Source organism: Penicillium chrysogenum, assembly GCF_028827035.1.
Source record: "Penicillium chrysogenum strain IBT 35668 chromosome Unknown utg000005l_segment0_segment0, whole genome shotgun sequence".
NCBI lineage: Eukaryota > Fungi > Ascomycota > Eurotiomycetes > Eurotiales > Aspergillaceae > Penicillium > Penicillium chrysogenum.
The window spans coordinates 9,041,234-9,057,033 of record NW_026622753.1 but is presented as its reverse complement, the minus strand read 5'-3'; the positions used below and the strand labels follow the sequence as shown (position 1 = coordinate 9,057,033).

General features: G+C 49.6%; 4 protein-coding genes across 4 annotated transcripts; 3 read left to right on the top strand and 1 right to left on the bottom strand.

Moving 5' to 3' along the window:
• Positions 1-366: 366 nt before the first annotated feature.
• On the bottom strand, positions 367-3,728 carry N7489_011793 (F-box/WD repeat-containing protein; the record flags this gene model as incomplete). Its single annotated transcript, XM_056717542.1, has 3 exons — positions 367-492; positions 551-3,238; positions 3,303-3,728. 3 exons carry the CDS (start codon positions 3,726-3,728, stop codon positions 367-369), a joined length of 3,240 nt encoding a protein of 1,079 aa, XP_056565164.1.
• Positions 3,729-5,205: 1,477 nt separating this feature from the next.
• Positions 5,206-8,206, top strand: N7489_011792 (uncharacterized protein; the record flags this gene model as incomplete). The annotated part of the gene is made up of 12 exons (XM_056717541.1): positions 5,206-5,307; positions 5,385-5,426; positions 5,489-5,511; positions 5,563-5,755; positions 5,810-6,089; positions 6,145-6,310; positions 6,383-6,579; positions 6,650-6,750; positions 6,812-7,330; positions 7,385-7,619; positions 7,675-7,865; positions 7,919-8,206. The coding sequence occupies 12 exons, from the start codon at positions 5,206-5,208 to the stop codon at positions 8,204-8,206; spliced, it is 2,337 nt and encodes a 778-aa protein (XP_056565163.1).
• Positions 8,207-10,401: 2,195 nt separating this feature from the next.
• Positions 10,402-12,628, top strand: N7489_011791 (uncharacterized protein; the record flags this gene model as incomplete). The annotated part of the gene is made up of 2 exons (XM_056717540.1): positions 10,402-10,461; positions 10,505-12,628. The coding sequence occupies 2 exons, from the start codon at positions 10,402-10,404 to the stop codon at positions 12,626-12,628; spliced, it is 2,184 nt and encodes a 727-aa protein (XP_056565162.1).
• Positions 12,629-14,083: 1,455 nt separating this feature from the next.
• On the top strand, positions 14,084-15,710 carry N7489_011790 (putative UDP-galactose transporter; the record flags this gene model as incomplete). The annotated part of the gene is made up of 4 exons (XM_056717539.1): positions 14,084-14,152; positions 14,229-14,258; positions 14,338-15,318; positions 15,414-15,710. 4 exons carry the CDS (start codon positions 14,084-14,086, stop codon positions 15,708-15,710), a joined length of 1,377 nt encoding a protein of 458 aa, XP_056565161.1.
• Positions 15,711-15,800: the final 90 nt, after the last annotated feature.

Sequence of the window (15,800 nt, the reverse complement as noted above, 5' to 3'; positions counted from 1 at the left end):
AATGGGAAGTCACATAAGCATCAGGCAAAGACAAAGAAAACGTATCGATGACGGTATGCATGGGGATAGGCAAATATTTCGGAATACAGAATGATAGAAAGCTCCACATAAGAGATGATCGAAAAAATACGGGTAAAAAAACGCCTTGCCCCTTATCGTAATGCTGCAAGACCAAAGAATGCCGACCGCGCTATGCAAAGGATATTTGTTCCGATGGAAGACGAGAGCTGTAAGGATGGGTATCGTGAATGGGGGAATAGAGTGAGGAGAGAACAAAAGACAGAGGAAAGGAAGTAAGTAGTGTAAGGATGGTTGTCGGACGTTGAGATATTGATTGATGCTGAATAAAAACGCGGCCCGGGCATTTCAATCAGACAAGTCGTCATCATCTTCAATTCCGCCGGTGACCTCCTGCCCACGTCGGTTGACGACAATGCGTTTCGCAAGCTTGCTTTCTGGGACTCCATCCCGTGCAGCACCGAAGTCAAGAACCTGTGAGAAAACAATATTAGTATAAGGGATCGGAAAGCCTCGTCAGATGAACACTTACTTCGATATAAGTCATGTTGTCACGTTGCACCGCAGCAACACATCTCCGATCATTGAACTTGACTTGCCACACACCACTGAGGTCCGTGAGGAGGTCTCGAACACACTCGCCGTTTCGCACATCCCACATCTTCAGCGTCCGGTCAGACCCGGAGATGACCTTCTGCCCATCATGCTGGAAGCAGGTGATGGCACCAGTGTGTGCACTCAAGGTGTTCTTGCAGTGACCATGGACGGAGTCCCATATCCGGAGGGTGGAATCAGCGGCAGCCGAGACTAAGAAATCTTGTTCTAAAGCGAGCAGACCAACGAGAGAGGTATGACCTTCGAGGTTATACAGGGGAGCCCCATCGTCTAGCGACCACACCTTCACCATGTGGTCCATTGCTCCACTAATGCAACGATTGCGTTTATGGTCAAGGACCACACTGTACACTTTCATCGTGTGACCCTGGAGAGTGTGTAAAGTCTGTCCGGTGGAGATCTTCCAGACCTTCACCGTGCAATCGTAGCTACCACTCACAAGGGTATCACCGTGTGCTGCGATTGCACGAACCGAGTGTTGATGGCCGGAGAGCACCCGCATGAAATATGGACAGTTACTGTCATCTGCTATAGGAGCATTCTGATAGTAGACTGGATCACCGGGCTTGGGAAGCTTCCACACCCGAAGGTTCGAGTCACGAGACCCGGTAATGATCAATGGTTCTTTAGGCATGACCTCAGGCTGACCATCGACATCCCTACCTACCTCAGTAGGCAGGACAATTTGCAGACATCGGACGGTGGAGGTGTGGCCTTGGAAGATCTGAGTACACCTGGCCCGCTCGATGTCCCAGACTCGTACTGAGCGATCGGTGGAACCAGAAACCAGCGTGTTGCCATGGTATTCAAGGGCCCACACTCCACCTTCGTGGCCTTCCAATGTTGCCTGCAACGCACCCGTTTTAGTGTCGTACACGTTGATGTTCGTGTCATCGCTTCCCGTAAGAACCTTGTCAGCGTCGAATTGCAGGCAAGTAACAACATGGCGGTCATGTGCGCGGAAAGCAATATGTTGCGGTTTGACATCCGGCTGCATCCACCCCCTGTGGATGGCAACATGGCGACGGTAGAGCACCTTGAATAGGAACAGCCCACGAAGGGATGGTAGACCCACTTCGGCATAGGGGATTGCCGCAGCTGCAGCGTTGGCAGCAGCATATGGGCCCTCTGATGCGGCAATACCTCTCTTCCAGTCTGGATCGGTGATTTCTCCTCCACTGGATGAGGCCTTCCGCTTGGCAAGCTTCCGGCTTGAAGCGCGCGTGTTGGCTTTCCGCTTGCCTCGCCGGTTGATTGGCAGAGACCCCAGAGGGCTTCTGCTGCTGGGACCCGCCATCGAAGGAACGGGGGACACCTCCATATCAGCCCTAGACAGGGGCACAATGCTGAGATCTTCCTCGGGATCATGAGGACCGCTGGGCAACTGCCATCCCCATCCCTGCCTTATAGCCCGTTCTAGTTCTCCATCCGAGAGATGGTATCCATCCTGGTCAAGGAGGGTTTTCCAGCTCTTTTCATCAGAATTAGTGATGTGTCTCCACTTCTTAGATACCTGCGCAGCACGGCACATAGTCTGAACGTCAAGGTATTTGACGATGTTGAGACTGAGTTCAAGCGGCAGCAGAGTCAGGAAGTCGCACTTCAAGGTTGGATTAACCACATCCGCCACGAAATGTAGAGTTGGTTTAGGGCATCTCCGAAGAAATTGATACATGAGATATGTTTTGACCTCATCAGGCACTGAATCGAAGAACTCCAGCACTTTGGGCATATCAAGAAGCGAGGAAGGCGATCGTGAGTTGGCGAGTGAATGACCACTTACCCGAGTCTCATTCGCATCTTGAAGCCGCAATGCCTTGGAAAAACGCGAGACATTATGGTCGAGGCTGGAATCCGTATCAACGTCAAGTCCTTCTGACTCGAAGGAGGATTCGCCATGAAGGGCATTCATAGCAGCAACCGGTGAGAGACTCGGGCTCGGGAGGCACATATCTTGCGCCATGGCATTGTCTATTGCCGATAGTTGAGACATGAGCTCGGGTCTTTCTTCCGATGCAGATTCCTGGGTTCCATATGTTGTATCATGACCAAATGAAGCCGATTCATGTGCAGTTGAACAACTCTCATCCGGTTCAGTGGCCTGAGACTCTTGGGTTCCAGGGTCTGAACGAATCCCAGACAGTCCATTTTGCAAGTAGGCATTTTGATTCACTGCCTGTAAGCTTTTAGCTCCGATTTCAGAAGACAGAGGTGAGGGCAAAGGAGGTTCCCTGCGCGGAAACACCGAGCTATGGATTCTCGGTCTTGGGGCCGCATTTTCACCAGCTCCCCCCAAGTTGCTTTCGGTGTCTGGGGTGGCAAGGCCAGCGGCATGAGCTGATCCGCCACTTTGGCGCGTGCGGCGTGTGATGGGCTCCGAAGGAACACGTGATGGGCGAGTTCGCGGAAGAACCGAGGGTCGAGGATCGAAATGGGAGATGGGGGAGACGGCACGACGGCGAGTGTTCGAAGGGTGAGTAGAAGGTTGACTCGCTATTCTCGGAGCAGTCAGCCGCCGAGTGGGGTTCTCGCCCTCAGAGATGAACGAGTTCACAGAGCGGATCTGGCCGTTTGAAGATATCAACGCCTCGCTTTTCTCTTTGTACTAGATAGTGTTATAATGTAAGCATTGGAACCAAAGATCCCGCGAGGGTGGGATAAAATCGAACCTCCGTGGCAGCATTTGTGGTATCCTCGGGCTCATTGAAGATGATCGACTTGTCACCTATCTTGAACTTGAGATTCCTTAGGGCCGATGGGGTCGGAGATGCGGCGAGAGGGTATTGTCGGGCATCCAGATCCTTGACGGCTCGCGGGGGGTTGATTGTCAAGGGCGGGAACGAGGTAGTCGTGGTTGTAGTGGTCGTCACCACTGTAGTTCTGGTAGTCGGGGCGAAGCTGAACTGTCCGATAGCCGCATTTGAGGGGCCTTGGCCCAGCTCCTCTCTTTCGTCCATTTCGCGTTTTCGAGGACGAGTGAATCGAGATCCGGGGCTGTGGGTCGCATGAGAAGGCGCAGACACGGACGCGTTGTGATCGGTCAAGGCCGAGTCGATTTCAGATATGTGAAGGGAAGTGGGAGCATTTGAGGTCATTGTAAAGCAAGCTCATGTGTAAGAGGGACAAAGGAAGTTTGATTTCCCTGATCTTTTTTTTAGCAAAACACCCCCTCGGCGTACACCAGCAAAACCATGGATGCAAAGGGCATTCAGCACATGTCCGAACGGAGGATAAGCAAGTTGTGGGAAACAAAAACACAAGGGAAGCAAGGAAGCAATGGGAAGGGGAGAAAGAAACAGTGGCGGCTGACAAGGAGTTGGGGCGGAGAACAACATTTATTCCGGTTCCCGTAGGTGGACGATGTCATGGCCCAACGTGCTACTTTTTCTTTGGACTTGGATTTGAGGATACTTTTGCTATTTTGTCGAAATTTACGTTTGGTTTATATTAGTTATCTTACCTTGATTATTCTCTATGAAAATCTAAAATGATCCGAGTGTGAAAAGGACAAAAGGCTCTGGTCCTGCTCTTAGACCGAAATCATTACCAGATAGAGGTGGGACCGAGGATACAACACCCAGATAAGCAGATATTCACTTCCAATTTTGTCTGAACCATTTGCAGCGTACATACAATAGATGATATAGTCAATATTTGCCCCTAAATGCTACATATCATAATCTATTCACCCATATCAACTTCGATCAAGTTTTTGATTTGCCATCGCCACATATCACGTGAAGTGGGGGCGTGCCCCGGGTGGCTTCTTGGCACGTTTCCAGTATCTCATTGTTATGTTGAAGAAATTATCAGCTTGGGCGCAAGAGACAGGGGGAATAATCATCTGGTCCGTTGCCCCTTACTACATGTTTACTCTATGCAAGTCATATCATTTCCGCCCCTGATGGAATACCCACCGATGTCTATAATGTCTCGGCCTCCCCACATCTATCTAGGGCTTTGCCTTTACGTACAGATCTTCAGCCCTGTCCCCTATGATATCCCTAGTCGATGATATTTCGCAATTTTGTACTTGCCTTGACAGGTGAGAGATTCATGGAGGGACACAGCTTTCAACTTGACCATTGTATCACCTCTTGTTCGCTGGAAACTAGATAGAAAACAAGAAGATAGTCCCAATATATATTTCGGAGTAGACTAACGTTTATAGGTTGCTGATGCTAAAAGCCACACAATTGAAAAGGATAGGTACACAGTTGGGGCCCTAACGCAATAGAAACAGGCATTATATAGCCATGCCCACATACATACCTAGGTACATATGTAGTGACATATGTAGTCACATCAGGTTCTAAGGTTGGCGGTTGCAAGGTTAGTTCCAATGTCTATGAATAGACCTGCTGATTCCAGGATGTTTCAGGATATACAGTAATCCTTTGTTGACATCGAGCGACTGAGGCAAAAGAAATTTTATTCTTAGAACTTAGGGTTCTAAACTTTTCTTTGTACCTCTTTGTCTCCGTTCCGCATAGAGCTATACTGTCATCGTCTTCTCCCATTATAAGGCTCAATTCCTCGTTTTCGGTCTGTCATAGTCATACAGCCAGAATCATGCCTCGCGCTAAGAAAACTGTAGCTTTAGAGGCAGTCTCCGAGTCTGGGACATCCCGGCCCGAAATCCAAGTGGATAAAATCCATCGGTTTCCCGTGGTCGTGAGTAGCCCTTCGGATCAACTATGTTGAATACATCGCGGCCGAGATGAACACAACCAACTCTTATGGTACAACAGGGGCAAAGCTTGGAGTTAATGAAGATAACACTACACATGACCGTAAGTCGAAGTTCCGTACGAGGTGCGTGCTTTTGCGGCTGCGATCTAATGTGCGCCTATAGATCGCGTCGCTTTTATTTATGCGGTTAGTCGTGACCTGAACAATGTATTTTCCCCATTCTTACATAGGATGCAGTGGACTATTGCCTATAGACGTCTTTGGCGAGCGGGTTCTGCGAGCAAACCGTTTCCACGAGCGCTATAACTATTCCCATTTTGTAAATGGGAAGCACAAGGGCAACTTTGCACGTAACCGATCGGAATATGTTCCTATACGCGTGATTGAAAGACACATGAGCGATGAAGCCGATCACCTTCTCGACATCCTAGTGAGTGTCTCGATGGATGCATGATTATTGAGCAGAGCTAATACTCCTCTCTAGGAAAATGGCATATTTGATGCTCTACTAAGAGGCGTCCTACATGCCGTCCAGTTTACTATCATCGCAGATAAAGGCTCACCAAACAAGATTCTGGAATCTTATACCTTCACCTTCGGAAATTCAGGTGAACGCGGCCCCGCAGATCGTCTACTCAGCGATCCCAGGATTGATTTTGTCAGCCCTCTTGAAGATCGAGCGGACATGCGCAATATGATTTTCGAAGGGAAGGCCCTGATCCGACGGTTGGTGAAAATGTGTGCTGAAAGCCCGGTATTGCCTAGTATGTGGACTCTATTGTTGCCCGTTCCTGGTGTTATTACTCACGAGTTCAATAGACGAGCGCAGCTTGGGAATACATGTATTCTACATATCGGAATGTCCCGGATCCTATGATGTGCCTGGGTTTGCTGCTTCCCAAGATGACACCGTTGAATATCCGCGAACTTCAAACTGGGAGAGGACGAGGCGCTTTATTGGAAGCGTTGACAGCGGCTTTCACACGTACGTTTTGTTTCTTCTTTTGTATTGACATTTGCTTTGCTTTGATCGGGCCCCAGGACTAACATATAGAAGAGTTGGTTTGAGAGTAAATTCTCTACTTTCCACCTCACCCGGTGGCGAGGCTCATTTTCCTTCGGCAGAAGAAACGAATGATCATGCAGTCCTTCGTTCTGATGAGGTCGGGATTCCCACGCTTGCTCAAACGCCGCTGGACGTAGTTGGGGAGATTTATCTCTCTACGGATGAAAGCACTGCCAGTGACACCGATGGTAAATACATTCATATCTGCTTCACAATGTTGACATGTTATATAATGACTAAAACTTTCATTCGACACAGACGAAATGATCTCTATAGCAGAGTTCAAGGCTCTTCATTACAGCAACGCTGCGGTCGCAGCGGGAGTTCAGAGGCACGGTAGCAGAAAGTCACGGCGATATGTCAGTTTGCCTTTACTACCGCGCATATCTAAACCATTAAACGAGTGCTGATTTTCTGTAGACAGAGAAGAGAGTGGACGACAGAATCTTCTTCAATCAAGAAGACCTGGAATCCCACCAGTCCCGGGTGCAGGAAATGGCTCAGTCAGTGGCTGATTCCCTCGCTGTTAATTTGGACGATTCAGATTCAGAAACCGATTCGCTTGAAAAATTGGATCGCATTGAACGCTCGGGTAAATCTACCCTACCTGTCAATTGGTCACAGGATGATGATTATGCAACATTTCCGGTTAGCCGCGATGGCATTCAACTCGCTCTGGCTCGTCAAAAGACTCGAGAAAACTTCCCCACGCTTATATACATACGGCGTTTACAGGAGGCTGGTTCGAAACCCATTGTCACAGCAAGGACGGTACACTATGTCGAGAATCGCCACGGCGCCGTTAAGAAGTCAGACGGGGAGAACAAAGATAACGGGAGTCTGCCTGGGCCTAGTGGCAGAATGACCAAGTACGGGCATAAAAACTGGCGTCCTTATCGGTGTGAGTGCAACACCTGGTACTTCAAGCCCAGCAAGTCTGTAAGTGATGCAACCGAGCCATCGAATAAGTCACCATCTAACCAACCTTGGAAGATACAATGTGCCAATTGCAAGGAGTATCAGCACACCCTGTGCTATGGCTATTATTCTGCAAAGGACACACGAATTCCAGATATACATTACTGCTACACCTGTCTGATCGGATACGACTTCGATAGTGATCTGATGAACGAACTAATTAAGCTTATCCGAATGCGCAGAACACTCGACTATGTCCTGGCAGCGGAAGGGATTCCAAGTTTGAATTGGCAACTAGCGAAACGACTTAGTAAGAACGACTGCCATCCATCAGACCCTGGAAACATCCATCTAACATCATCCAGACTGCACCGACGACGAGGCTCGTGCAGCAGTCTATAGTCTCCGGAAACTTGGCATCCTGAAACCAGCCCGTTGGAGGATAAAACACGAGCACAAGGTGGGGGGCTCCAAATTCTGGCTCAATATGACAGCCCCATCCTGCAACACCATCTACAGCGAAGTCGTAGACCCGATGTTGCTCATCGGGGAATATGTAAGTGGCTCCGTACAACTGTGTAAGGATACATGATCTGATTACCCGAGAAGTACGACATACCGCCTCCTCTCCCCCAGCCGATGATTCGCACACATTGGTCCCGATCTGGGATACCGATCTTGCATAATTTTACGAGTGAGTCTGATGAGTGGTATAATACCATGGACCCTCGCTGGCAGCCTGCACTTTGGAAGCGGGTGCGTTCTGACCCTTCTGCCAATGGGTATTTCTTCGAGGGGCAGACCTCAAACAGCGTGTCGAAGCGATTGCTGGAATCAGTTGAGGAAGGATTTGAAGATGGTTCTACTCGGGAAGCCAAGAAGATGAAGGTTAAATAGAGGAATGGCAGTAGTTTACGGAGTATACTCTATACTCGCATATCCTCGTGCCCAAAATTATGGATATCCACTTCTTCCAGAACAGTGGGTCTTTCCGAATGCAGCACAGTCCAGGAGACTGAATCTTCTGATGCACATCATATATTAGACTAAGTAGATATGCAGCGAGCTTGACCGTTTAAATAAAGAAGGTTTGCGATGGAAGCTTTTCTATAGTTGTCCCTCCATATAAATCACCATGATCTATCTTCTCGTGCTACTCTCATAATATTCTACCTGGATACGCTGATTATCTTTTGTGCGTTTCTGTCCCCAAATGAACAAATGATGTACTCCGTACAGCCCAACCTTTGGAAAGTGGGACATGAAATGTGGAGGATTTCCATGATCGACGCAGAAGACAATAGATCGACAATAGAGCGTCTTTCCCAACCTTGGAACGAGACTTGGCTATTGGAGTGGACTATTGGCGACCATCAGGGGTTATCCGCACCATTTCACCTAGCCGCCTGCCAAACCACTAGCCTGGATCCAATAGCGTATTCCGCTGGACCTTGGGGTAAAATATGTACATACAAAGTAATTGTTCTTTTTTTCTCTTTCTTTTTGCTTTGTTCCCAACGGTTATTCGAATGCTTTTTGCTGTTCATTTCGATCTACATATCCTGCGCCATCGGAGCAGACCGAAAACCCGCCAATTACGTACATGTTGATCGTCACTTCAGCCAATCGATCTCGGATCTCGATCGGAGTGAAATTGCGCCCCCGGAGTGTCATGTCACTGCTTGTTCCCGCCTCGTGGGTCCAAGACGCGGCACATGGGCTAAAGTTACCTAGGTGGTTTAGAGTGTCTTACTTGTTTTTTGACAGATTCCACGTACCGTGTTCGACGCGGACTCGTATAATTATGGCTTGATTTATCCACAGCAATAGAGTCCACGGGTGTCAAGGCCGGGCGCAAACGATCTTCAGTTTCATGTCTGCCCACATGCTAAAGGTTAAGTTTATGTGGAGGAACGAGCGCACATGCGAGACGATCATTACCAGTTCCTGGAGGGATACCATGGAAACACATGTCACTGCCTCTTCACTATATTTGTAGGGGTCATGGAGGGTACGGAGTACACGGGCTGATATTTGTGAGCACAGTGGGGACTTCATCGATAATACTGGAGCCTTTGGAACAAGATCTCGTTCGCTCCGGTGCACTGGGTCGGTAAATCGATTGTCGATCTGGCCTTTCAGATGCGACGGGCTCCAGCTCGGGGAGCAGACTGCAATCAATGGTGGATCCTCCATTGTCTCTCTAGCCTTGGACTCCACATTCTGGCGATAGCGCCATCACAATTAGGAAAAAGCATCCAAGGGTGTGGAGAGGAGTCCCTAGAATGAGTGGAGCAAAGCAAATAATTCGAAATAGTGACAGCAAGGTGAGGTTTTCGGAGGCGTCAATAGTGTCCACGGAGAAAAACGGAGACCACGTTCTTCAGGTTCGCGAAGACTATATTTTTAGGTTGCAGATTCCGCAGTAAGGGGGGGTTTAATCTCCTAGAACAAGTACGAAAGTACGGAGTACATCATAAATAGTGTCATGCAAATGCATGTTTCTATAGCATGATATGTCTTATATACTATACCGATGGTAAACCCCTGAAGAGGATTCATCACCTTGGATATCACATTCTATTATGTTGTATTCCGTACTCTGTACTCCGTAAGGTAACCTTGGAACTCCCGTGCAACTATTTCAAATATCTGTCGATCAGATGCCGTGCTCCACTCCAATTTAAATTGAAATAAATGAAACGCTGCTTCTCAGCCTATGAGCAGTCCGTTCAAGACATCGGTGGAGATTCCCCCTTAAGACCCGTGTGAACCCGTGGTCAGGAATTCCTTCGGATTTTGAACATACAAAAAAACATTCCAACCCCAACTTGTCACGCATTTTGCTCGGTTTTATCTGGCCTTCCCCAATCCCAATATCCTTAAACAACAGTTCTATTTTCAGGTACATTGAGGCCCAATATCCCTTAAATTGCAAACTTGAACTAATTCGGTGGAGTAGATCGAGTTGAAACGAAAGCGACAGAGGATATTTAAACCACCCCGCTCACACCACAAATTGTACAGAGCCTATGGGCCCATCGCATCATACGATTTCATGAGCAATTGACCCTGTCCCTGCCTCTCCCACCATGGGACACCGAGAACTCACACCGGTCCATGTGCCGCTTCGAACATCAAGCCGGAAACCAGTACAACATGACCCAATGAGCACCCAGGAACAATCACGGGCAGACCGGCGAACCTCGAAAGCCCAGAGATTTTTTGGGAACCGATATATCACTCCCCACAGAACATGGCGGGTGGCAGGAGCCTCCAAATGTACGCCGACCGAGCTTTGGCAAGCCAAATAATGCTCCGAAACAGAGCTCCGGTTTCGTCCCGTTCCCGCGCTCTTCAGAGAATACCTTGATCCCCGATCAAAACCTTCGTGTACGGGCTTCGTCGCCTCTGCTAGGCCATGACTACCGATCACAGGAGGCTGCGCCGCCGGTCCCCAAGCCGTCGAAAAAGGTTCACCATTCCGGTTCTTCCTCCACCCTTTTCTCCTATTTCAGCTCGAAAGAATCGTCCAAATCACCCAAGAGTCAACTCCAGCCTAGAGTACGCCACGGACTTGGCAGCGAGCCACAAGTGACATATACACAAACCCAGGATCCACCCAAGGAGTCCAAGCGGAAGATGCGTCCTCCAAAAATTGACCTTTCCGTCTTGTTCCCCAAGCCACGGAATCCCGCACCACAAACACTTCTCTCCCCACACCGAATGGTCAACTCCCCTTCTCCCGTCTCTACAGTCGCCCCGGATTATTCTTCCAACAAGATTGAGAGGATGACCGGAGGCACAAGAAACTCTAGGAGACATGTCGACCCACCTCCTCGCCGATCTTCGGTCACCAAAAATACTCCACCCAAGCATGGCGTTGATAATTCGGATTTGCCTTCAATTGCAGAGAGCAAGAATAGCGAATGGCCGGAGCAATCACTTGAGCGAACAGTGGGAACGAGTGAGATTGATTTAGCCCTGGATAGATACGCAGGGCGGCGATCACTTTTCAGTCGCTCAAGCACGTATACGACCAGCCGAGAGCATTTGCAAGAACAGCCTCACCCGCAGGAATCTCGGAAGAGCTCAAGACGTGGTCACAGCCCCTCCCGACCTAAGGAGACATACTTGAGTCCTCCTGCATGTTTCGACCCAAAGCGCGGTCGCGGCTTGAGCACTTCCCAGGAGTCTTGGAAGACCACCGAGTCAAAACCAAAGAGCGAGAAGAGCTCGGTGACCAAGAAGAGCAGCAAAAGTACCTTGAAAAACAAGGATCTGCGAAACACCAGTATGCTTTGCCTGTCCTCCTCTTCAGAGGACGAGGGTGACGAGGACCACACCCCGACCGAGCCAAAGCACAATGCGAGCAAGTCTAGAAGAGACAGTGTGGCTAATTATGACGAATACGAGCCCCAGGTCTACACGGCTTCCACTGCCCACGCGACCACCGCCACGGCGGCAAGACGCGTTGACCGGGCACTCTCGACTAGTACCCGAGGCTCCCGTCAAACCGAAAAGAGCCAGCCAGTGCCAGTGCCAGTACCTCGCCCGCGGAAGGCTTCTCAACATTCCAATGGCAAGTCTTCTCAGAGAAGTGGACGAACCACGCAAACACCCCGTTCGAGCGGAGTTCCCACTATCCCGGATGAGATCCTGGCGCAGTTCCCGCAGCAGCCTCTCCGCTCCCCTGCAGAGTTGAAAGAGTTGAACCGAAGGAGTCGCGTGATCGCGGTGACCCGCCAAGAGCAAGATCTCCTCGAGGCGATGCGTATTCGGAAGGGCAAAGTCACCCCCAGTTTGTTCAATGCTCCTGGAGCGGACAGAAGATCACTAGCGTCTGGCCCATCCCGCGATTCGTTCTGCGGATCCGACACCTCATTCCTGCGTCTCAGCAACGTTTTCCCGCCATTCGACGTCCGATCAGAAAAGGGTGCTACCCAATACAAAGATACGCCTTCCCAAAGCTCTGGTTCGGATGGTGAACCGAAACCCCGCACTGCAGTCTCCTCTTCTAGTGTCAGTGGGGACTATTCTGAGAGCTTGCCCTCCCCCGCCACCAGCGGTGCTTCACCGTTAACACCCACTTTGCCAATTCATCGTTTCTCGCCTCTTCCTTCCCCGAAGCCACCACCAAGAGGACCCCCACCTGCCATTCCCGAAGACCAGAAACAGCACACCCGCCGTCGCACGGATAGCAGCGAGGCTATCCTGCTGGATGATGCCGGTGAGATAAAACGCAACAATGGTATTCCTCTCTGGTCTTTCGACTTTGATTGGAACCAGGAAAGCGCCAATATCGCTACTGTGCACTGATCGCCTGGCCTTTGATACCCAACACTCTCACTTCATCCCTTACATTTCCTATTTTACTCTTCTCTCACTTTGTATTCCTACTTGATTCGATCCTCTACAGTCTTTCTCAAATTTCCTTGACCTGATTGCATCTTGCAGCACTTTGCTGCAAGCTCTTATCTACCCAACCACATGGACCCCAAGTCCCTTTCCTACATGGCCGACCATCTTTCTTTTTCCCTTCTCACTATTTTTTCATTACTTTTTGAATTAGCGTTCACACGCGGGCTTCTATACCTGCTTTCATGTATTACTTGGGTGGTTTCCGTGTCTTTCTCACGATTTCATTATTTCCGGCTCACGACTGTTGTCATTAATATTCTCAATGACCATCAATACATTAAACTTGTTCAATGATCTTGCCCGATTCTCCACATAGTTCCCCCACAATGGTAGTCCACCCTAGCCTTGAGTCGTATGTTGCAGTGCATAGTGACCCCTAGGGACTTTGGGTCCTATTGGCTTTCAGGATCATACATCTCCCTTAGGAATAATTTCCGACACTGTAGAGTACTTGAATTGTTTAATTGACCTCTTAATTGTCTATAGCAAATTGGGCATTTGTGTAAAACAAAACTGGGGGATATTCGGCCGCTTATATGGATGGGCCTTATACTTGGCCATATAAAATCTGAACATGTAGTGTCCCTTTTTTAACTAACCCTTTGGACGTCTATACATAATTTAGGTATCTTTCAAGATGGGCATAAAAGTCTAGAATGATCAACCTCAACCATAGGAATCGACAATATGAATGACGACATGCGAGGAATAAGAATGGGGCTGGTGGAGATGCCCTGGACAGCTCGACGTCATCAACTCTCACGGTTAAGGGGCTGGCCAGAATTGAGTAAACGTAAACATTGTAAATACGATATGAGATTCCCACCGACGAGGTACATAAACGATAATATTTGTACTCCGTATATGCACTTACCTATGTACCTAGGTATCGCAGAGACAACTCCAGCGCTTGAACCTCCTCTCTGTGATCCACTCTCTGACCGCCGACCTTCCAAGGTTCTCGTCTATAACCCCGGATTATCGCTTTCTGAACACTCTATCCTTTCCTTTCCGTTTTCAATAACTCTTTTCCCTCAAGTTCTTCGAAATACCCTCATTCATACAAAGGAGTAGCGCGACGCTCGTCCTCTCCTTCTCCCAGCCACCCGTGTCGCCTCCGATCGCCTCGGGAAACCCTATCGGGACCTAAAAGGGAAGATCTCCAGAATAACCCACCCCTGGTTCGCGAATCGGGATTTACAGTTCACTCTACTCCGTACATCGCGCACACTTCTCTTGTCGCTCCCTCAACTGAGTCCATTTACCACATTCACCGGACGGGGGATTGCACTGTGTGCCCCTTTTGCGGAAACGTTAGCCACTGTTTAGCGGGAACACGCGACCTACTTCGTTATGGGAGATCGCGCCCAACGCCAGCCGTCTGGCCTGCGAGCTGCGGCCAATATCGCACCATGGATTCTGGTATGAGCTCGTTGGGCATTATACGGCGTTTGCGGCCTTGGGGACTGTTCGCTGACTTGCCTTGGTTTCTTTCTAGTTGACTGCGGAGTCGACTGCGTTTGTGTTGGTAAGTCATCCTGGACGACGTGAAAATCCTTGTGACAGGAATAGGACGGAAGCTAATCTGTCTTTCTGCACTATCTCAGCTCGCTCATTATTCTCGAGTCATGCCCCCCGCCGGTGGTAAACGCTACCTGACTTCCACGGCGGTCTTTCTGGTTGAAGTGGTCAAGCTGGCCATCTCCCTCACAATGGCACTCTACGACGTCTCAAAAACTGCACCCCCCTCGATGCCCGCCACCTCCCTCTTTTTCTCCCTCACAAGCGCCGTATTCTCGGGCGACAGCTGGAAACTCGCTATCCCTGCCGGGCTCGACGTCTTGTCCAACTCCCTTCTGTTCATTGCGCTCTCGAACTTACGGGCTGCATCGTTCCAGGTTACATTCCAGCTGAAGTTCCTTACTACTGCGGTCTTTGGTCTGATGCTCCTGAAACGGAGCATCCCTCCCCGCAAGTGGGGCCTGCTTTTGCTTCTCATTGTGGGCGTGGCATTGGTGCAAATTCCCGACGCTAGCCCCGAGCAGATGCTGCATGATGAACATGCTAGCCATCATTTCCCTCGCTCCTTGGAGGAGTGGAAGGCTGTTAAGCAAGGTGCTGGTGCTGGCAGCAGCCTGCAAAAGCGGTCTGCAACATACGAAGGCATCGAAGAGGACATCCTGACGGCTGACCCACACTTGAACCCCGCAATTGGTCTCCTTGCAACCATCGGAGCGTCCTTGGCTTCTGGACTTGCTGGTATTTATTTCGAGAAGGTCTTAAAGGACAGCTCCAACCATATTTCGTTGTGGGTCCGCAACGTGCAATTAGCCGTCTACTCCGTTTTCCCGGCTCTTTTCATTGGAATTGTCTTCCGGGATGGTGAAAGAATTGCTGAAGATGGCTTCTTCCAGGGCTACAATTGGGTGGTGTGGTCTACCATCATCATTCAAGCCTTGGGTGGTATCGTTTCTGCATTCTACGTCAGCCACGCGCAGAAGGATGCAAGGAGTTTGGCCACAACTGCCAACATACTTTTGAGCATTGTTGGAAGCATCTGGCTGTTTGACTTTGAGGTCACTTCAAGCGTACGTCCCTTGCCTTGTTAACACTTCCTAACCTCTGCTCTAGATCGCTGTTCTCCACACGAACATTATGAACAAGACTAACTGGCATATTACAGTTCTTCCTGGGCTCGGCTGCAGTCCTGATAGCAACCCACTACTATGGAAACCCCACCTTCAACCCTGCGATGGGTGCCTCTCGTCCACCTCCAATCCGCATCGACGCCTACGAAAAGGACCCCGCAGGTCCCGAGGGTTCCCCCGTGGCGCCTCCCAACGACTTTTCTATCAAACTCCCAACTTCACCTTTCCTCTCTGACGGCATGTCGTCCTCCCGTCCCACCTCACCAGCACCAGGCCATACTAGAGTAAGCTCTAGCCGGAATGCGAGCGCGAGCTATTTCGATGAGAAATGATTGCTGCAACTCGCTATGCACATTGATATTGGCCTACTTGATGAGATGCTTCACGGGAAATGATATTGGATACCTGACAGATGCGGGTGG